Here is a 17,153-nt window from a genome sequence, read left to right on the forward strand (position 1 = left end):
CTTATGTGTAGCCAAACCCAATCACCTAGTTCAAGAACCACTTCCTTCTTGTTCTTGTTGGCTTACTTGGCATAGCTTTCATTCTTCTTCGCAATTTGAGCCTTCACTTGCTCATGCAATCTTTTCACACACTCAACTTTAGCCTGTGCATCCTTAGTTTGGCCATCGATTTGAGGATGACATGTGGTGGAAAAGAGAAGCTTTAATCCAACCCTACCCCATAGTGTTCTCCAAAAGTGACTAAGGAACTTGGTGTCTTAGTTTGAAACGATGCTTCTTGGTAGTCCATGGAGATGCGCCATTTCCTTGAAAAATAAATCAGCAACATCAGTCTCTTGGGGATTGCTTTTGTAAGCTGGCCTGTTAGGCAATGAAGCTCCTGGAAGACGGTCAATTTGATGTTCTATGCCTCTTCAAGGTGGTAGTCCATGAGGAATATCCTTGGAAAAGACATCTTTAAATTCCTACAATAAGAGTTCAACACTAGGAGAAGTAGAAATAATTAACTCGTTAGAATTATCAGCATAAACTTTATTGTCTTTACGGTACAGTAGATGGAGTGGCTCACGAGCAGGTAACACTTTCCTCACTTCACTCACCTTTGTTAAACAATTAAATTTTCTCTCATGTGTATCACTTTTTCCCTCATGTGTATCACTTTTTCCCTCACGTGTATCATTCTTCTTTTTCCTATTTCTCTTTGGTGTTTCACTCTTTTATTTCTCTTGTTCTATTTTATATCTCATTCTGATTTTGTCATCACACACTTCTCTAGGGGATAGAGGTTTAAGAATAATTTTCTGGTCATGGTGCTGGAAAGAAATCTTGTTGGTGAAGCCATCATGCACTGCTTTGGTGTCATACTGTCATGGTCTTCCTAACAATATATGAGTCACCTCCATTGGAACCACATCACACAACATCCTATCATTGTATCTTCCAATGGTGAGACACACCTCAACCTGCTGAGTCACTTTTACCTCTTCATCTTCACTAAGCCACTGAAGTCTATATGGCCTAGGATGGGGCTTAGTATCCAAATTTAGTTTAGACACTAACCTGGAACTTGCAACATTGGTACAACTTCCTCCATCAACAATTAAAGAGCAAAGCTTACCATTAATTGTACATCTGGTGTAGAAAATATTTTCTCTTTGGGTGTCGTCCAGTGGCTGCATCTGACTTCCTAAGAGCCTTCTCGCCATTAGCATATCACCCTGCATAGCTTCCTCCATAAGCTCTTCTTTCACTTCTTCTTCTTCACTGATTTCAGATTCACTGGTGATTTCTCCATCTGCCTTCATGATCATGGTCCTCCTGGTTGGACACTTAGAAACAATATGTCCTCTACCTAAGCATTTCAAGCATTTTATGTTTCTGGTACCAGTGTTGGATGATGAGGCAAAATTATGCTTAGTTCCAGTACTGGACACTACTGACTTTCCATATGGAGATTGTGTTGACAAACTGGACGAGTTGCCTCCCTCCTTCTTGGATCTGTTGGTCCAATTCTGGTTGAAAGTGTTGGGTGAGTTCCTTCTTGCTGCACTTCTCCTCTTCAGCTGCTGCTCAACCCGAACTGCCTTATGCAGCAAGTCATCCAATTCCACGTACTCCTACAACTCAACAACATCTCTAATGTCAAGATTTAGGCCACTCAGAAAACAAGCCATTGTGTCCTCAGTTTCCTCTTCAATGTTTGCCCTCACTAGTGCCATCTCCATCTCTTTGTAGTACTCCTCCACAATCAGACTTCCCTGGGATAGCCTCTGGAGTTTTTGTCACATGGTTCTGCTGTAGCTAGTTGGAACATACCTCTTTCGCATAACCCTTCTCATCTCAACCCATGTATCTATCTCCTACCCTTCCTCTCTCAGCATCTCTCTTTGATTTTTATTCCACCAAACAAGGGCATAGTCTGAGAATTCAGCTGATGCTAACTTCACCTTCTATGCTTTAGTATAATCATTGCAGGAGAATACATGCTCAATCTTCATCTCCCAGTCAAGGTAGGCGTCTAGGTCACTCTTGCCTTTTAAAAGAGGTACATTGAGTTTTATTCCCTCAATTTTGTTCTGCCCCTCCATTCTGTTTTTCCTCGACCCATCATTGCCCCTTTTGTTCCCACTATAAGGTCTCCCAGCATTCTGATTCATTTGGTGCTCTAGTCCTTCTATTCGTCCATAGAGCTCTTCATTGTTACAGTTCAACAAACGTTGCATTTTTATAGTCATTACGTCCAGTAACAAGTGTTGAGATCCGTCTAGTTGATGATATTCACCACCACCGTCAGCAGCTCCTGCCATAATTAAGGAACAAAAAGTTATGCAATTATTTAAACATAGGTTATAGGACCTCACCACACTCAACTCACGTGTTTCTCTCTTTGATGGTAGTTCGCTCATGTTTGATGCTCTCAATATAGGCTTTTGTGTGATGTTATTTTTTTCACTCTTGCCTTTTACCACTCACTCCCTCTTATGTTTTTGGATGAATCAAATTGGACGCACAAAGGTAATAGAACAGGAAAGACAACTTAATTATGGAATAGTAGATTGGATAACAAACTAACAGATTGAATAACAAACTAACAGACTCAATAACAAACTAACATACTCAATAACAGATAGAAGAAACAAAGAGTCAACAAAAATACTCAATTACAGAGAAGACGAAAAACAGAAATACCACAAATGACCTGTAAACTTCACATGGTCATAAATTTTGCTACAGTTGTCCGTTTGAGGCCTACTATATGTCAAAAAGCTCAGAATTTAGAGGAGAATCCATGGACAAGGAACTCGATCCATGATCTTTTTTCCAAAAAGAAATCCTCTAACTGCCTCAAATTTGCATTCAAAGATCAAGCACCCACTTTTTTTATACTTTCTGCAACTTTTTTTTCTTTTTTTATATAATGCTTTATTTTTCAAAATTCGTCTAGGATAATAGACTGTTCTTCAATCAATCAATCCCACTAGTCCAAATTCAATAGGAAATCAGGCAATTCGTTCAATAGGCAAATAGATTCAAGAGCCTACTAAACCCTAAACCCCTAAATTCTTCCAATAAGCCAAATTGTCCCCAGACAGAATTTGAAACAGAATTCAAATAGAATTTTTGACACAGAATCTGAAAGAAATAAGAACAATAATGAAAACAAGAACACAAACAAGAACGCAAACAAGAATGCAACAAGAACGCTAACAGACACGTGAACAAAAAATGAAAATAATAGAACAAAACACGAACCTGAGACAAATTACAAAGAAAAAGAATTGGATAGGATAGAACCTGTAACAAGAGCCGAAGCTCTGATACCAAATGATGTGATCCTTACTAGGAGTGGATCTCTTGATGTAGGTTGCAGAGTTTTGGATAACGCCACATCCAAAGAGGGAAGATAAGTCAGGGTAGACGCCACAAGGATTACCTTGATAAGTTCGAGATTGGTTCAGCGAGGAATCGAGAGAGAAGTTCTCACAAAATTTTATCAAATGCCAAAAGTGATTCTATTGAAAACAAAATCAATACATATAGTGTATCTGAACAAAAAAATAAAAATAAACATGGACCTCCAAATCAGTTTGGGCCAAAATGACTACGAAAAAAACTAGAAATATAAAAGCAAAAAACATATTTAGCATGAGCCTTTAAATTAGTCTGGGCCTTCAGCAACAATTAATGTTCTTAGTAGTGCCTCTGTCTTTGGGCCTTCATCCTTCTCCACTTAGGCCTTGTTAAGTATGCCTGCTACCATTTGATGGATGATATCCACTGATTGTTTGGTCCTACTCCTGGTCATAGGTCCCTGTATTTGGGCAATTTTAGGATTCTCATCAGAAAGTAAGCAAGAAATTAAAGTGCAAGAAATATAAGCTAGGCGGATCCTAAGAGTGTTTGGATAACAACATTTAAGGTTTCCAACAAATCACTCACTATCCTAAGGGAAAATTGCCTAAAATTATTACACGCAAATGAAATTTTGGTAACCTATTGGAGGCTCCCAACACACTTCCAATGAAAGGCCTTTTTGTTACAAAATTTGAAAGCAATGAAGGTAAGTAAATTTCCAATTATAAAGTTACAAAAACAGTCCTCAATTTTGGTGGTTGTTCTCTCTTTGGTGTTTCACTCAATTTGGAGTGCTTCTTAGTCCAATAGCTCTTAAGGTGGTTGGTCCCTTGCTTCTTGACTCAAATTCTTCTAGGGATGTCACCAATCCTCTTTTCCAATTTCATATATGGCAACTCACAAACAAGAAAACAAACAGACAAGCAATAACCAAAGACCAAAAAATAAAATGAAAGCTAAACCAATAGATTTTTAACAAGACAAATTTTCAAGGATTATTCAACAATTAAAGTAATGAAAAGCACATAATAGCAAGCTAGAACTCAAAGAGAAACCAGAATGGCTCTAGAGTAGAGTAAAAAAATAAGAAAATAAAAAGACTCAAGAAACCTCTAGTTTTGGCACTTGTTTTCACACTACTTTTCAATTGAAATTTCAGAACTAAGATTGGTATAAAATAGGCACCAATTATAAATACAAATTTTGAGCCAAAACAACAAGCAGACTTCCCTTTCACTTTTATAATTTTTCTCGAGATGTCTAGAAAATTCACTAAAACTTTCAGCTCAAAATTCACAGTGACCAATTCCCAGTAATTTATACAAGTTTGTATGTTCAAGCTGTCAGCACCAGTGATTTCAAACTTCGAATTTGTTAAGCATGGTATATTGATTGGCTTAGGCTTACTTTCAACCTTCCTATGTATGTTGAACTCACTAGGCTTGTTTACCATAGTTTTAAGAGTTCAATATTCACTTAGGATCAAAATTTCAACCAGCAATTCAATCACCAAAACTCAAATTCACAATAGACACAATCATAAGGAAACCTAAAAGTTCCAGAAAAGGTTCACAATCAAAGACTCTCTAAGAATTCTGCATGAACATGTTAACGACTAATTAACATGCAAGATTTGAGTCAAATCAACTAATAGGTTTGTCATACCCTAATTTCGTCTGGGGACTGTCATATGCTAAAATTTTCATCCTTGTTAGCCGAATTGAGTTTCTTAACACCAGTTGCCGCGCAATACGAAAGGTTTTTCGATGCTTCGTAAAAGAACACGAAAATACCCAAAGAGAAGGGCAAAAGGGTCATTTTAAGGCCTTTTCAGACCTCTGGCTCGCCTGGACCACCAAGATAACTTCATGGTGAAGTAACCAACTCCCCTAGGTGAGCTCAACTCGCCTGCGCGAGCAAGGTTGTTTCAGAATGAAGTAAACAGCTCGTCGGGCCAACTATCATGATCCCAAGTGGCTTGTTTTTCTATAAATATGCGTGAAGAGGGGCTGAGAGAGAGGTCCATAGGTCCAAAAGTCCAGCATTGAGAAAAAGAAGAGAAATGAAGAAGAAAAAAGAGAAAAAGAAGCTAAATTGTCGTCGAATCGCGACTGCAATCAATTTCTACATCGTTCTTCGGTCGTTCTTCGTTCGTTCTTCATTCGTTGTTCGTTCTTCATCCGATTAGTGCTTGTCTTAAGGATTTGAACATGATTCATGGACCCTTAGGGGTCCTCTTTATTGTTTTGTGTAAAGTAAGTTTTAACTGATCGTTAGTACCGCAAGTTATCTTTAAAAAAGGATTGAAGGTTAATAAGCAAAATCAAAATAAAACCAACTTATTTCATCAAAGAAAAAAAAACCAAGAGATCATTTCAAGGTCTAGTGCCTTAATGATTCTCTCCTCTTGTCAAAACTCAAAAGATCATTTCAAGGTCCAATGCCTTAACGACTCTCCCCACTTTTCAAAGTTTAAAACATCGTTTCAAGGTCCAACGCCTTAAACGAATTTTATTCACAATTAAAATCAATCCTTCAAAAAACATAAAAATCAATGTAGCACACAAACTTTCAGACTTAAAGAACTATGTAGGTCTAAATTCCTCATCGCACCTGAGGATACGTAGGAGCAAGGGCAACAACCTTGTCGACCCCAAAAAATAAAAAAATATAAAAAGGGAAAAGACATAAAAAATATAAAAAAGGGAAAACACATAAAAAATATAAAAAAGGAAACTACATAATTTTGAAATCACATTTTTACACACTTGATTAAAGGTTGTCATCCCTTGTGACGAACGCATGGGGTGCTAGTACCTTCCCTATGCGTAAACAACTCCCGAACCCTTATTTTCAAAATCCACAAACCTTCGTCTTTTTGGTTTTTCTAACGTTTTCCTCGAATAAACATTGGTGGCGACTCCGCTCGTTTTCTCCCTTGGAGACAAACGCTTCGGCCTATCTATTTTTGGCCTTTTCACACCCCTGCCGAAGGGTAGGTTGCGACAGTTGGCGACTCTACTGGGGACCGTTAGAGAGTTAGGCCATTCAGTTAGTGTGCAATGTTTTATTATGACTTCTTCTTCATTTATTTTCCCTTTCCCCTTTTATCATTTATGTTGTCCATATTTGTATATAACCTTTGTTGTGTTATTGTGTTTGTGTTTGGTGTGTTTTTGTCTATCGATTACATTCAGTTAGAAATATTTTTTATACACACACATGGCACCTACACCTCGCACACACATTGAGATATTAGGCCCTATACCCGGGTCTATGTGAGCCATAAGGAGTGGAGGTCGATCTGTGGTCATGCTGAGTCTCCGACTCGCTTGATGATAGTGAAGCCTCATCTAGAGTTTTCCTCTTTTAGCGATGCATTGTCGCTGATAGTCCCTATCGCCACAATGTATTACCTAAGAGGATGATATCTCTAGAAGCCAGTAAAGTTACTTGAAACCACCTTTTGGAGTTGTCACTAGAAGGGGACTTTTGGATCCTTTCCATTAGATTCCTGAATTAGGGGCACATAGCAAACTCACTCTGGCATGTTCCTTGATTGCATCATGCATCTCTTCATGGCATCATAATGGACATATCATTTTTGCATTCATCCTTTATCATATTCGTGCATTGCATTTGCATAAATCACTGCATTATCATACCCTTTTCATTTAGCATGTTTTTGTTCTGCCAACTGCATATATTCCATTTCCATTGTACACATGTCATGTTCACTAATGCATGATCCTCGCATTTTCCTCTGCAAAACAAAAAAAATGGATAAAAAATGAAAACAAAAAAAGAGAACAAAAAGAAAGTCACAATGAAGAATGGAAGTTTACACCACATTCTTAGTTACATGTGTGTTGGGTACCATGATGATGGTTATGAACCAACCATGTTAGGATCATACACTCATTTCTCTTAAAAAAAATGAAAATCATGTGAACGTGGTACCTAATGCATGGTTAACTAGGAAAATGATGGTTCTTCGGGCATCTCAATCTCATAATTACATTTGCCATGCATATCATAAGTATGCCCTAGTCATTCATCTCTATGATAGGTTGTTGAAGTATTGTCAGTCAAAATTTCTTTTCCTTTGATTATGGGGTTTGAACCAAACACATGGTTTTTTAAGGAAAAGTTCATCAAGTCAAGGTCAAGTATGGAAGTAACCAGCTTGCAAAAGTTGGGGCAGAAGATGGATCGGGTTACATTGCCTTTTTGTCTACTACCAACACATGATTGAGCTAAATAATTTATAGAAAAATAAGGACTACTAACGTCCATGTTTTATTTCCAATTTCACTTTGACAAGATGTGATGGACCATGTTGTTTTAATGAATATCTAAATTGATTCAACCCTAAGTCCTGTGTAAAATTTGCAATACTTCAACAATGCATCATTCACATACGTCCATGTTTTTCATTGGTTGCATTCCTCATTGCATTCTTTCCTTGAAATCAGAACTATAATCATTGTTATCAAAAGGAAAGAATGTGTTTTATGGTGCCCTTACCGAACATGTGCTAGAGCTAGAGTAATGGGTGAAATAGAGGAGGTGCAAGAGCGGATGAAGGCCGACATGGATGCCATGAAAGAGAAAATGGCCACAATGATGGAGGACATGATGAGCATGACGAAGATAATGGAGGTCAATACGATTGCAGTTGCCGCTACCAGCATCGTTGCTGAGGTGGACCCGACTCCCACATCTGGCCTCAACCAAATAAATCATCAAACCTCGGATATGGTAGGTCAGGGAGGCAAAGATTTGGGGAGTATGGGCGGCCCCCAATTTATGCAAGTTTAGAACAAGCATGCCTTCCTGCCATATGGTTTGCCTCCTAACTACACACCACCCAATGTTGCACATGCTCCCGATGAGAATGTTGACAATTCCGCACCAATACCTGTTGAGAGCCAACAACCCCAAGCTGATCATGTACATGTCTCTCAACCCATAGGGGAGACACATGAAGTACCCCACCACAATCTAGCTGACTTCGAGCCTTGCCTCGGATATGCCACTAAGGGGCAAGCAGTTGGTGGTGTATCCCTGCCTAACACTTTGGGGGGGCCTCAATATCACCCACAACCACAACCCTTGCATTTTACGATGGGAAGACTCCCTCCTGCTATGGTGGACAGGGAGAAATTGGATCATATAGAGGAAAGGCTAAGGGCCATTGAAGGAGGTGGAGATTATGCCTTTGCTGACATGGAAGAGTTGTGCCTAGTACCCGACGTGGTCGTTCCTCCGAAGTTCAAGGTTTCGGACTTCGATAAGTACAAGGGGACTACTTGCCCCAAGAATCACCTGAAAATGTATAGCAAGAAAATGGGGACATACTCGAAAAATGAAAAATTGTTGATGCATTTCTTCCAGGAAAGTCTTATTGGGATAGCCGTCACCTGGTATACTAATTTGGAACCTTCCCGAGTCCATTCTTGGAAGGACCTAATGGTTGCTTTCATTAGGCAGTATTAGTATAATTTTGATATGGCTCCAAATAGAATGCAGCTACAGAACATGTGTAAAAAAAGCATGAATCTTTCAAAGAGTACGCCCAAAGGTGGAGGGATCTGGTGTGACATCTTGGAAATTTCTACCCAGAATTTTTGTAAACGGTGCATTTTGTATGATTATATATATATAAGTATTATTCAGTGTATATGCATATATGTTCCTGGTAGAAGTAGGAATAATGGGGGCAAGATACGTGGGTTAGGCTGATTAAGGAAGAGAAATCCATAACTGGAAGGTTATAGGTTAATTCTCAATTAATTAGTCTAAAAATCGTTTTGCGTGTAACTTAAAATTTAAAAAAATCAACCTCCGAACCACGCTCGGGGTTTTATTCTGAGCGTTTTGATATATATATTGCCTACTTTCGAAAACTGGCCCCGACGGGTGCAGAGAAACGCGAGGAACTGAAACCAGAGAAATGGCATGCAAACCGAGGCAGGATTTTAGCGTTGCAAAGGTCAGATTTTTCCCTTTTTGTGACTGAGTATGAGTCACATCAAGAGAAAAGTGGGCCTTTTGCTCCACTTAAATGGAGACATGTGGCATAGCTTAAAATAAAATAATAGAAAAGAGAAAAGCCTTTTAAACCAAAAAGCAACACTCTCTCTCTCTCCTCACTCAGCCCCAAAATTTCAGAAAGCTCTTTCCTCTCTCTCTAACGTTGCCATTCTCTTCTTCTTCTTCCACCATTGAAGCTCCAACCTTTGGTAGCCATTTCTGCTCCAAATCGCGAAAGGAAGGCATTTTCGGAGTCGTGAAGCGCATCTCTACATGTGGGACTTCGAAATTTCAGGTTTGGGTAGACTTCTTTCTCACTTGATTTTCGTGGGTATTGGGTTTTGGGAGATATGATGGGTAGTTTTGCTAGGTTTCTGCTTCATGATAGTTATTTGTGAAGAAATTTGTTGAAAGCATGTTGAACTTGCCATGTTTGGATGAGTTAAGCTTACCCATTCAGTTTTAGGGTTTTTATGATGATGATTGTGATGTTTATGTGCTGAAATTGCTTATGGAAAACTGTTAGAGATGAAGGGTAGAGTTAACCTAGGGTTAGAAAGTGAGAATATGGTGTTATGAGTGGAAAAAGAGTGAGGTTTTGAGAGTTGGAAGGCCAAATCTGGATTCAGTTGTAAATGGAGGTTAAAGTGAGTTAATCCTAGTTTGAATTGTCATTTAGGACTTATGAGAAAGCTTGGGCTGTGCAAGAGAGAAAAACAAATGACCAAAGTGAAGGCAAGAGCCATTTCTAGGGTAAGATTGGGTGTTGAGGAGTCAAATTTTGATTCGGTGGAATTTTAGGTGCAAAACCAGTTTGAGCAAGTTTATATTGATGTTATAGACTTGTGTGAGGTGAGAGTTTGCTCCAAATTTACTCTATTCTCATTTTCACTTCTCAAACCTTGAAAATCCACTAAATAGAGGGGTTTTAGATACCTAGATTTTGAGTTGCTTTGGTCTGAAGCTTGTCCTTGGTTTAGATATGATTGGTACATGATTTGGGACTTGTAGGATTCAATTTGGGCAAAATTGGATGAGGGAAAGAGTGGTTTTCGAAATCTGCACTTTATGCAGAATTTTGCTGTTGAAATGTGCAGCAGAATTTTGTATAAGTGCAGAAAAAAATGCATGTGTGTGGCTGGTTGTGAAAAGGGTAGTACATATGGGGTTCTGGGCATTTGCTAGCAGATCCCAACGGTCAAAATGTAGACTTATGTACTAGAGACTTCCAGTAAAATTTTCGAGTCGATCCAACGGTTAACGAATTGGAACGAAGGAAATGTTGTTGGGGTATTTGTATGTGAAAAGCTGTGATTTTGAGTTGTGTTTTGGGCAGAGTTTTCTGCCTTTGCCCTGTTTTGCTTGATTTTGTTAGTCCATGATGATTGGATGTTGAATTACTTGGATGTTGTGGAAGCTTGGTAGGATTGATGGGGACTCGGCGTTGAGAGGAACGAAGATAAGGGCTACGTGGGAGTACATGAGCTCAGTTGGAGGTGGGCAACAGGGGATGGTGGGTTTCTACGTGATTTGTGGATGTGGAGAAATTGTTTTGCACCATCGCCCGACCGCCACCTAGTACCACATGTGATGGATACCCCATAATCCTACAAGCTTGAAATGAGGAAGTGTAGAAGGGTGAAACTTCCTGCTTTTATTCGTTGACCACAGAGTGGTACCTGGAGATATGTCGCGGGGGTCAGGAGACCTTAGGGACGTCAGGTGGGGTGCTATTGCCCAAAACCAAGCTTGACCAATCCTGACCCAACCCGGGCATAGTCAGTCAGTGAGAACCTGTGATGTACCTAAGCAGGCGAGCTCCTGGCAGTCAACAGATAAAAGGAACAAAGACCACAAAGCAAGGAGGCTTGTGTGGTGGCTGGCCAGCTGTGAACTTTGATTGATATATGGGATATGGCCTCTGGTAATCGATTACCAAGGGTGGGTAATCGATTACAAGGCTTAAAAATGAAGACAGGAGACTAAGATGGTCTCTGGTAATCGATTACCAAGGGAGTGTAATCGATTACCAGGCTTGAAAACGAGGTCAGGAAGCTAGGAGGGCTTCTGGTAATTGATTACCAAGGGTGGGTAATCAATTACCAGGCTTAGAAATGAAGGCAGCATGTTTTGGAGGCCTCTGGTAATCGATTACCAGGCTGTGTAATCGATTACACAGAGGAACATGCCACCGGTAATCGATTACCAGTTATGTGTAATCGATTACACAGTGCATTTTTGCAGGTTTCATGTCCTCAGGCTGTGTAATTCGAGTTTGGCCTCTGGTAATCGATTACCAAGGCTGTGTAATCGATTACCAGAGATGAAAAGCCTAAAGATACCCCTTTTACTTGCATGTAGTGGTTATGAGACGCATTGTGTTGTGGCGTAGTTAGATTTTCATGAAAGAGTCTACCCTTTTCTTTTCTTTCTTGTAGATCGTGATGGAGGCGCAGCTAATCCATGATCTAGTGGAGATGGAGTGCCTAGAGGGAGCTTGGGAGACCCTCGAAGGCAACACGAGGTGCCGATTTCGGGGCACGATTCGATTTACGGCTACTTCATTGGTGCATCCAGATGAACCCGCGCGCACGCTTCAGCGTACTGTGGAGTGGATACTACCCACGCCTACACCATACCGTCTAGTGGAGCCAGTCCAAGTGATTGAGGTAACGTCATCCGAGGAAGACCCTGAGGAGGATCTCGAGGAGCTACCTCCTGAGCCTGCTGTGGATGCTCTTGACTTTCTAGAGGGTGATGAGGACCCACTCCCTGAGGTGGATTCTCCCGAGGACGTCATGTCGGCATCCGAGGCAGACTCTACAGAGGATAGTGGCCCTGGAGAGATGGCGATCAGTGGAGGCTCTTCATCATAGTAGACAGTTCTATGGACTAGTTTTATATACTTTTTGAGGGTGGGTGTATCTAGGACTGACTGTTAGGTTTACTCTTTTGTTTTTGTACGGGTAGACCTATTGTATAGGAATTTGATGATTGTACACATGTGGCTGAAGCCACTACAGTGGACACCTTTGCTCTGGATGACACTATGTATTTTGTAAAACTCCCATCTTTTGGACAACTTTAAATGATGAATGTATTTATGTTTAATCTTGTTATCTGAAAAGAAAGCATTAGCAAACTTTATTTGCAAAAGAGTTTATCGACCGTATTTTATTTTATTATTTTCACGTGACGACCTAAAGTAATGGCTGGCATACCTTTCCTTTTGAAAAAGCAAAATATTTAGAGGTTATGAGTGATCAGAAAGAAATGACTTCGAATAGAGTTCAGGACTCTATAGTGATGATTTTCCTTCTGAACTTAATTATTGTGAAAAGAGAAAGAAATGAAAAAGAAAAAGGAAGAAAAAAAAATTTACCATGGTTTTTTTTATTTAAATCATTACTATTAGACCAGTCATTATTTTGGGGACGCCACATCTGGCAGCTCAAGTAGCGCCCCTAATGACAGAGAAGGAGATGATAACAATGATAGTAGACACATTACCATTGTTCTACTATGAAAAGATGGTGGGTTACACGCCTTCAAGCTTTGCCGATTTAGTTCTCGTCAGCAAAAGGATCGAAGTGGGTCTAAAAAGAGGCAAATTTGATTATCCTGCTTTGATGAATGGGAAGCTTGGGGCAAATGGAAAGAATGAGAAGGAGGGAGGAACCCATGTTGTGACTATCGTTCCTACATGGCCAAATTTCCCACCAGCTCAACAATGTCATTACTCAGCAAATATCGACCCTTCTCATTATCACCACCCTATCAGCCAAGAACACCCAATCATCCACAAAGACCACCCCTAAATCAGCCACAAATCCCGCCTATCGCACAACCGATACCAAACACCACCTTTAACACCAACCAAGGAAGGAATTTTCCAGAAAAGAAGCCTGTAGAATTCACCCCAATTCCGGTGTCATATGCTAACTTACTCCCCTATCTACTCGATAATGCAATGGCAGTCATAACACTAGCAAAGATTCCTCAACCTCCATTTTTCCGAGGATACAACTCGAATGCAACATGTGCTTATCATGGAGGACTTCCAGAGCATTCCATTGAGCATTGTAGGACCCTGAAACATAAGGTACAAAGTCTAATTGATGCGGGCTGACTAAAATTTGAGGAGGAGAATCGCTTGTGAATTTTGACATTGGCAAGCGACACTATGCATAGGGCAATTTGAAGGTTGTTGTTAGATGTCTCTAATGATTCATTAGGATTTTCAAGTTTATTCCATTACTATAAACAACAGTCACAATGCTAATAATATGGATAAATTTGATGTCTCTCATTCTCTCACAATTACAATCTTTGCTTATTTAACTTCCACTAGAATGTGAGTGTAAGCCGTTGGTTTGTTTGCTCGGGTGACCTACGCTCTTGAGTTGATCTCCAAGTCTGTTCAATCAGATACTGCTCGTTTGGTGAGGGTGTCGTAAATGATGAGTAAAGTAAAAAGTTAAAAAAATGTTTCATTGACTGTGTTTCAAATAAAAAGTACAAACATTCATGTGACCTCGTTTTATCATTCCTGAAAGTTTTTCTTTTTGAGAGAAAAGTGAGTTATCAAGAATAGGAGTCATTTAACTTAATCTATCAATTGAAAACCCTTCAAATATTTCTTGTCCTTGAAAATTCATTTTCGAGAATCTGCACAGCTTCTTTCATTTTTTTCCTTGCTACAAGGTCATGACAAAAGACAAAGCCCTACATTGGGGCAATGAGAGACACCATGCATAAGCCTCAAGTGAACCTAAGGGCAAATCAAAATTTCTCAACCGGTAGGTTGAAAACCTGAAAGGGTGACCTAAGCAAAAATTAGGGTTAATATAAAATAAAATAAAAAAGAATAATCAGGGGCGTGTTATTAAGGTTTTGTCCCAAAATCCAAACTACAAAAGGATCTAAGTCAAGATTTGAAATGACACATGGCCATGTTTCAACATCCCAAACACTAATTTATCCCTTGCTACCCCTTGAGCCAAAGCATATTTGTTTTCTAAAAACAACAACAACAAAAAAAGCAAAAGCAAAATAGAAACCCTGAGTAGGAACCACCGCTAACCAGTGGGAAGAGCAATGTAAACAACACAAGCATGAAGTTGGGCAACAATGAAAAGAAAATAAAATAAAATCCGCCAAAGGCGAGAAAAAAAAAGGAAAAAAAGAGAGACGGAAGATCTCCAAATTCTACAAGAAAGGCACAAAAGTGCAATGAAAGATTAATGTATGAGACAAAAGGAGTAAAGCCCAGCCCAAAAGGTACAAGCAATGCTCTTGAGGTTCTTACTCAACGTAACCCTTAAGCACTCTTTGAGCCTCTCTAATCCTATCTTTCATAGCACTCTTACCCCTGACCACGTTACAAGCCCAATAAAGCCTATGTGGATCAAGGAATGACTAATTTTGCTTTTAAGTTTGGATTCTAAGATGGAACCCACACACGCTTGTGAATATATATATATATATATATATAAGAGAATCCTCAAAGTTTCGTGCTTGCACATTTGAGGAGAAAACTCATTCAGCCAGGAGCTCACGGAAAATGCCCGAAGCCAATCGTGATAGTAGGGTACACGTGATGTTAGTCGCTCAGGAAAAACTCCTTAGGATTCATTTGGATCCAATGGTGGCCTTTGCCTCGAGATCAACACGTGTCATCAAGTTTCAGCAGGATCAACAGACCCTTGGCATCACTCTATAATCTTAATAAATCAAGAAAGTTTCACTTGGTCATATACCAAAGTGTAACAATCCATTTTCATCCTTCAATGGTGCATGCGATTGGTCCTAAAGCCTTATATTTCTCTTGCTCTGCAGAATAATCGAAGTTTTTTAAAAGAAAAAGGGGAAACCCCTAGGATCCATATTTCGATTGATTGATTAAATGTCAAACGGCTCCATTACTGCCACTCCAAAATTGTCAAATCAAACAGAACGTACACTCTGAGGGAGTTCCCGAAGAGATTTACAAAAGATAGGATGAGGTTGCATGAGTTATCACATCTTTCAAAAAGAGACAGTCAATCTGTGTTTTCCACAAAAAAGGAAAAAAATCAAATCAAAACCAAAATCACAAAAATAGGAAAGAATGTCATGAACATTATACAATTTTCCATTGCATTGCATTGTTGCATACAAAGCCTGCATTTACTGCATTTCAAGATAAAGGTAGCATGCATCTACTAATTGTTTATTATGAAATTGATGAATGTTATTACGTCTTGACCCAAGTGTTTGATTCATGTGTAATGTGATTTGTGATTGAAAAATGAATTTTAAATGATAAAGTGATAAAATGACGTGAGTTGTATTAAGTTGAGCTATGTTATAAATACTTCTATAATTTATTTGGATTATGTCTTTGTTTATTTGTATTTTTTTATAAATGTGATAACTCACTCCCTATGTGCTATTTGTGTTTGGATCTTGTGATGATCTCGAACTTTGTATTTGTGGGAGCAGTTGACTAAGTGGATGACATTAAAGAATCTCATGCTAGAGGACGCTGGGACACAATGCTCTGATAGGATGTGACATTGGGGGTGATTTTTTATTTTAATAGCATGATGTTATTTTATTTTACTTCACTCATTTAACACAACATTTTTGTAAAATTTGACGGCCTTACTTCGAGCCAAATATGCATTTTTATAAGTTTTATTTGGTAATAGTGAAGTGAATGTGAACCTTTTATCCACGTGAATTTGTTTATCGGTATTTTTATATTTTATGTGTGTGTGTGTGTGTGTGTGTGTGTGTGTGTGTTGGGTAGAGGGTGTCACATTTGATATCTGGACTTTTGAGGTCACAGTTACTATTGCATAGGGTACACTTGCTCTCATGTGAGCCTAACATATTTTACGCATTAGTCATTGGATTCCTACCATTATTTTCAACCTCCACACAACAACTTTGATAAGTATAGTTTAATAATAGTAGTATAGACCAACAAATTATGAAACAACTTTGGACAATGTGAAATAGACACAACACTGCCCGAAGGTTCACATCATGCTTGTCATCGGTCAATGCAATAACTCGTGGTCACTGGATTCCTGTCATTATTTTCAACCTCCACGCAGCAAATTTAATAGATATAGTTGAACAACAGTAGTATAGACCAGTCGGTTATGAAACAACTTTGGGCAGTGTGAATTTGACAAAACATTGCCTGAAGCTTCACATCTTACTTGTCATCGATCAATGCAATGATTTGTGGTCATTGGATTCCTTTTACATAGCAGCTTTAATCATCAACCATGAATTTTTTGTGGAGAGGCATTTTGGTCATTTAACTAGTGACTATCTCTGATTGGCTTGAGCTTTTAGCAGTAACTAGGAAATAAACCAATCTTCAATAAGGGACCTACTGCAAGGATTTCGGGTCTAAAATGTCAAATTCCATGTCTAAGTAGTTTTTTTTTTAATTTTTTTTAAGTTGATGATTTTTAAAAAACATGAAAAAAATCATAAATGTGTTTATAGAAATTTTTGTGGTGTTCTTCTAATATTTACATATTCTTTTTATTTATTTTATAATGTTGTCAAGGTAATATTTTTGCATTTTAGGTTATCAATAAATTTGGTATTCATAAATTTACGTTGTATGCTCATGTGTTGTTAATATGTTGGATAGGTGTTTCTGAAGGAGAATTGACCTCATGCTAATAAATATGTATTTCATGCATGCAACATGTCATCAAGTGTGATAAATAATGCTCCAACATATGTTCGAGCAATAG

General features: G+C 38.8%; 1 protein-coding gene across 2 annotated transcripts in view; it reads left to right on the forward strand.

Annotated features, from left to right (window-relative positions):
* LOC114409547 (signal peptidase complex subunit 3B-like) overlaps window positions 1-16,106 on the forward strand; it is a 28,060-nt gene extending 11,954 nt beyond the window's left edge. For both annotated transcript variants that reach the window (XM_028373038.1, XM_028373040.1), the window contains one exon: window positions 15,874-16,106. In XM_028373038.1, the coding sequence (XP_028228839.1) occupies window positions 15,874-15,945 (72 nt within the window). In that variant the 3' untranslated portion in view covers window positions 15,946-16,106. The remainder of the gene's footprint in view (window positions 1-15,873) is intronic.
* Window positions 16,107-17,153: the final 1,047 nt, after the last annotated feature.

This window comes from Glycine soja, chromosome 4 (assembly GCF_004193775.1).
Source record: "Glycine soja cultivar W05 chromosome 4, ASM419377v2, whole genome shotgun sequence".
In the NCBI taxonomy this organism is placed as follows: domain Eukaryota; kingdom Viridiplantae; phylum Streptophyta; class Magnoliopsida; order Fabales; family Fabaceae; genus Glycine; species Glycine soja.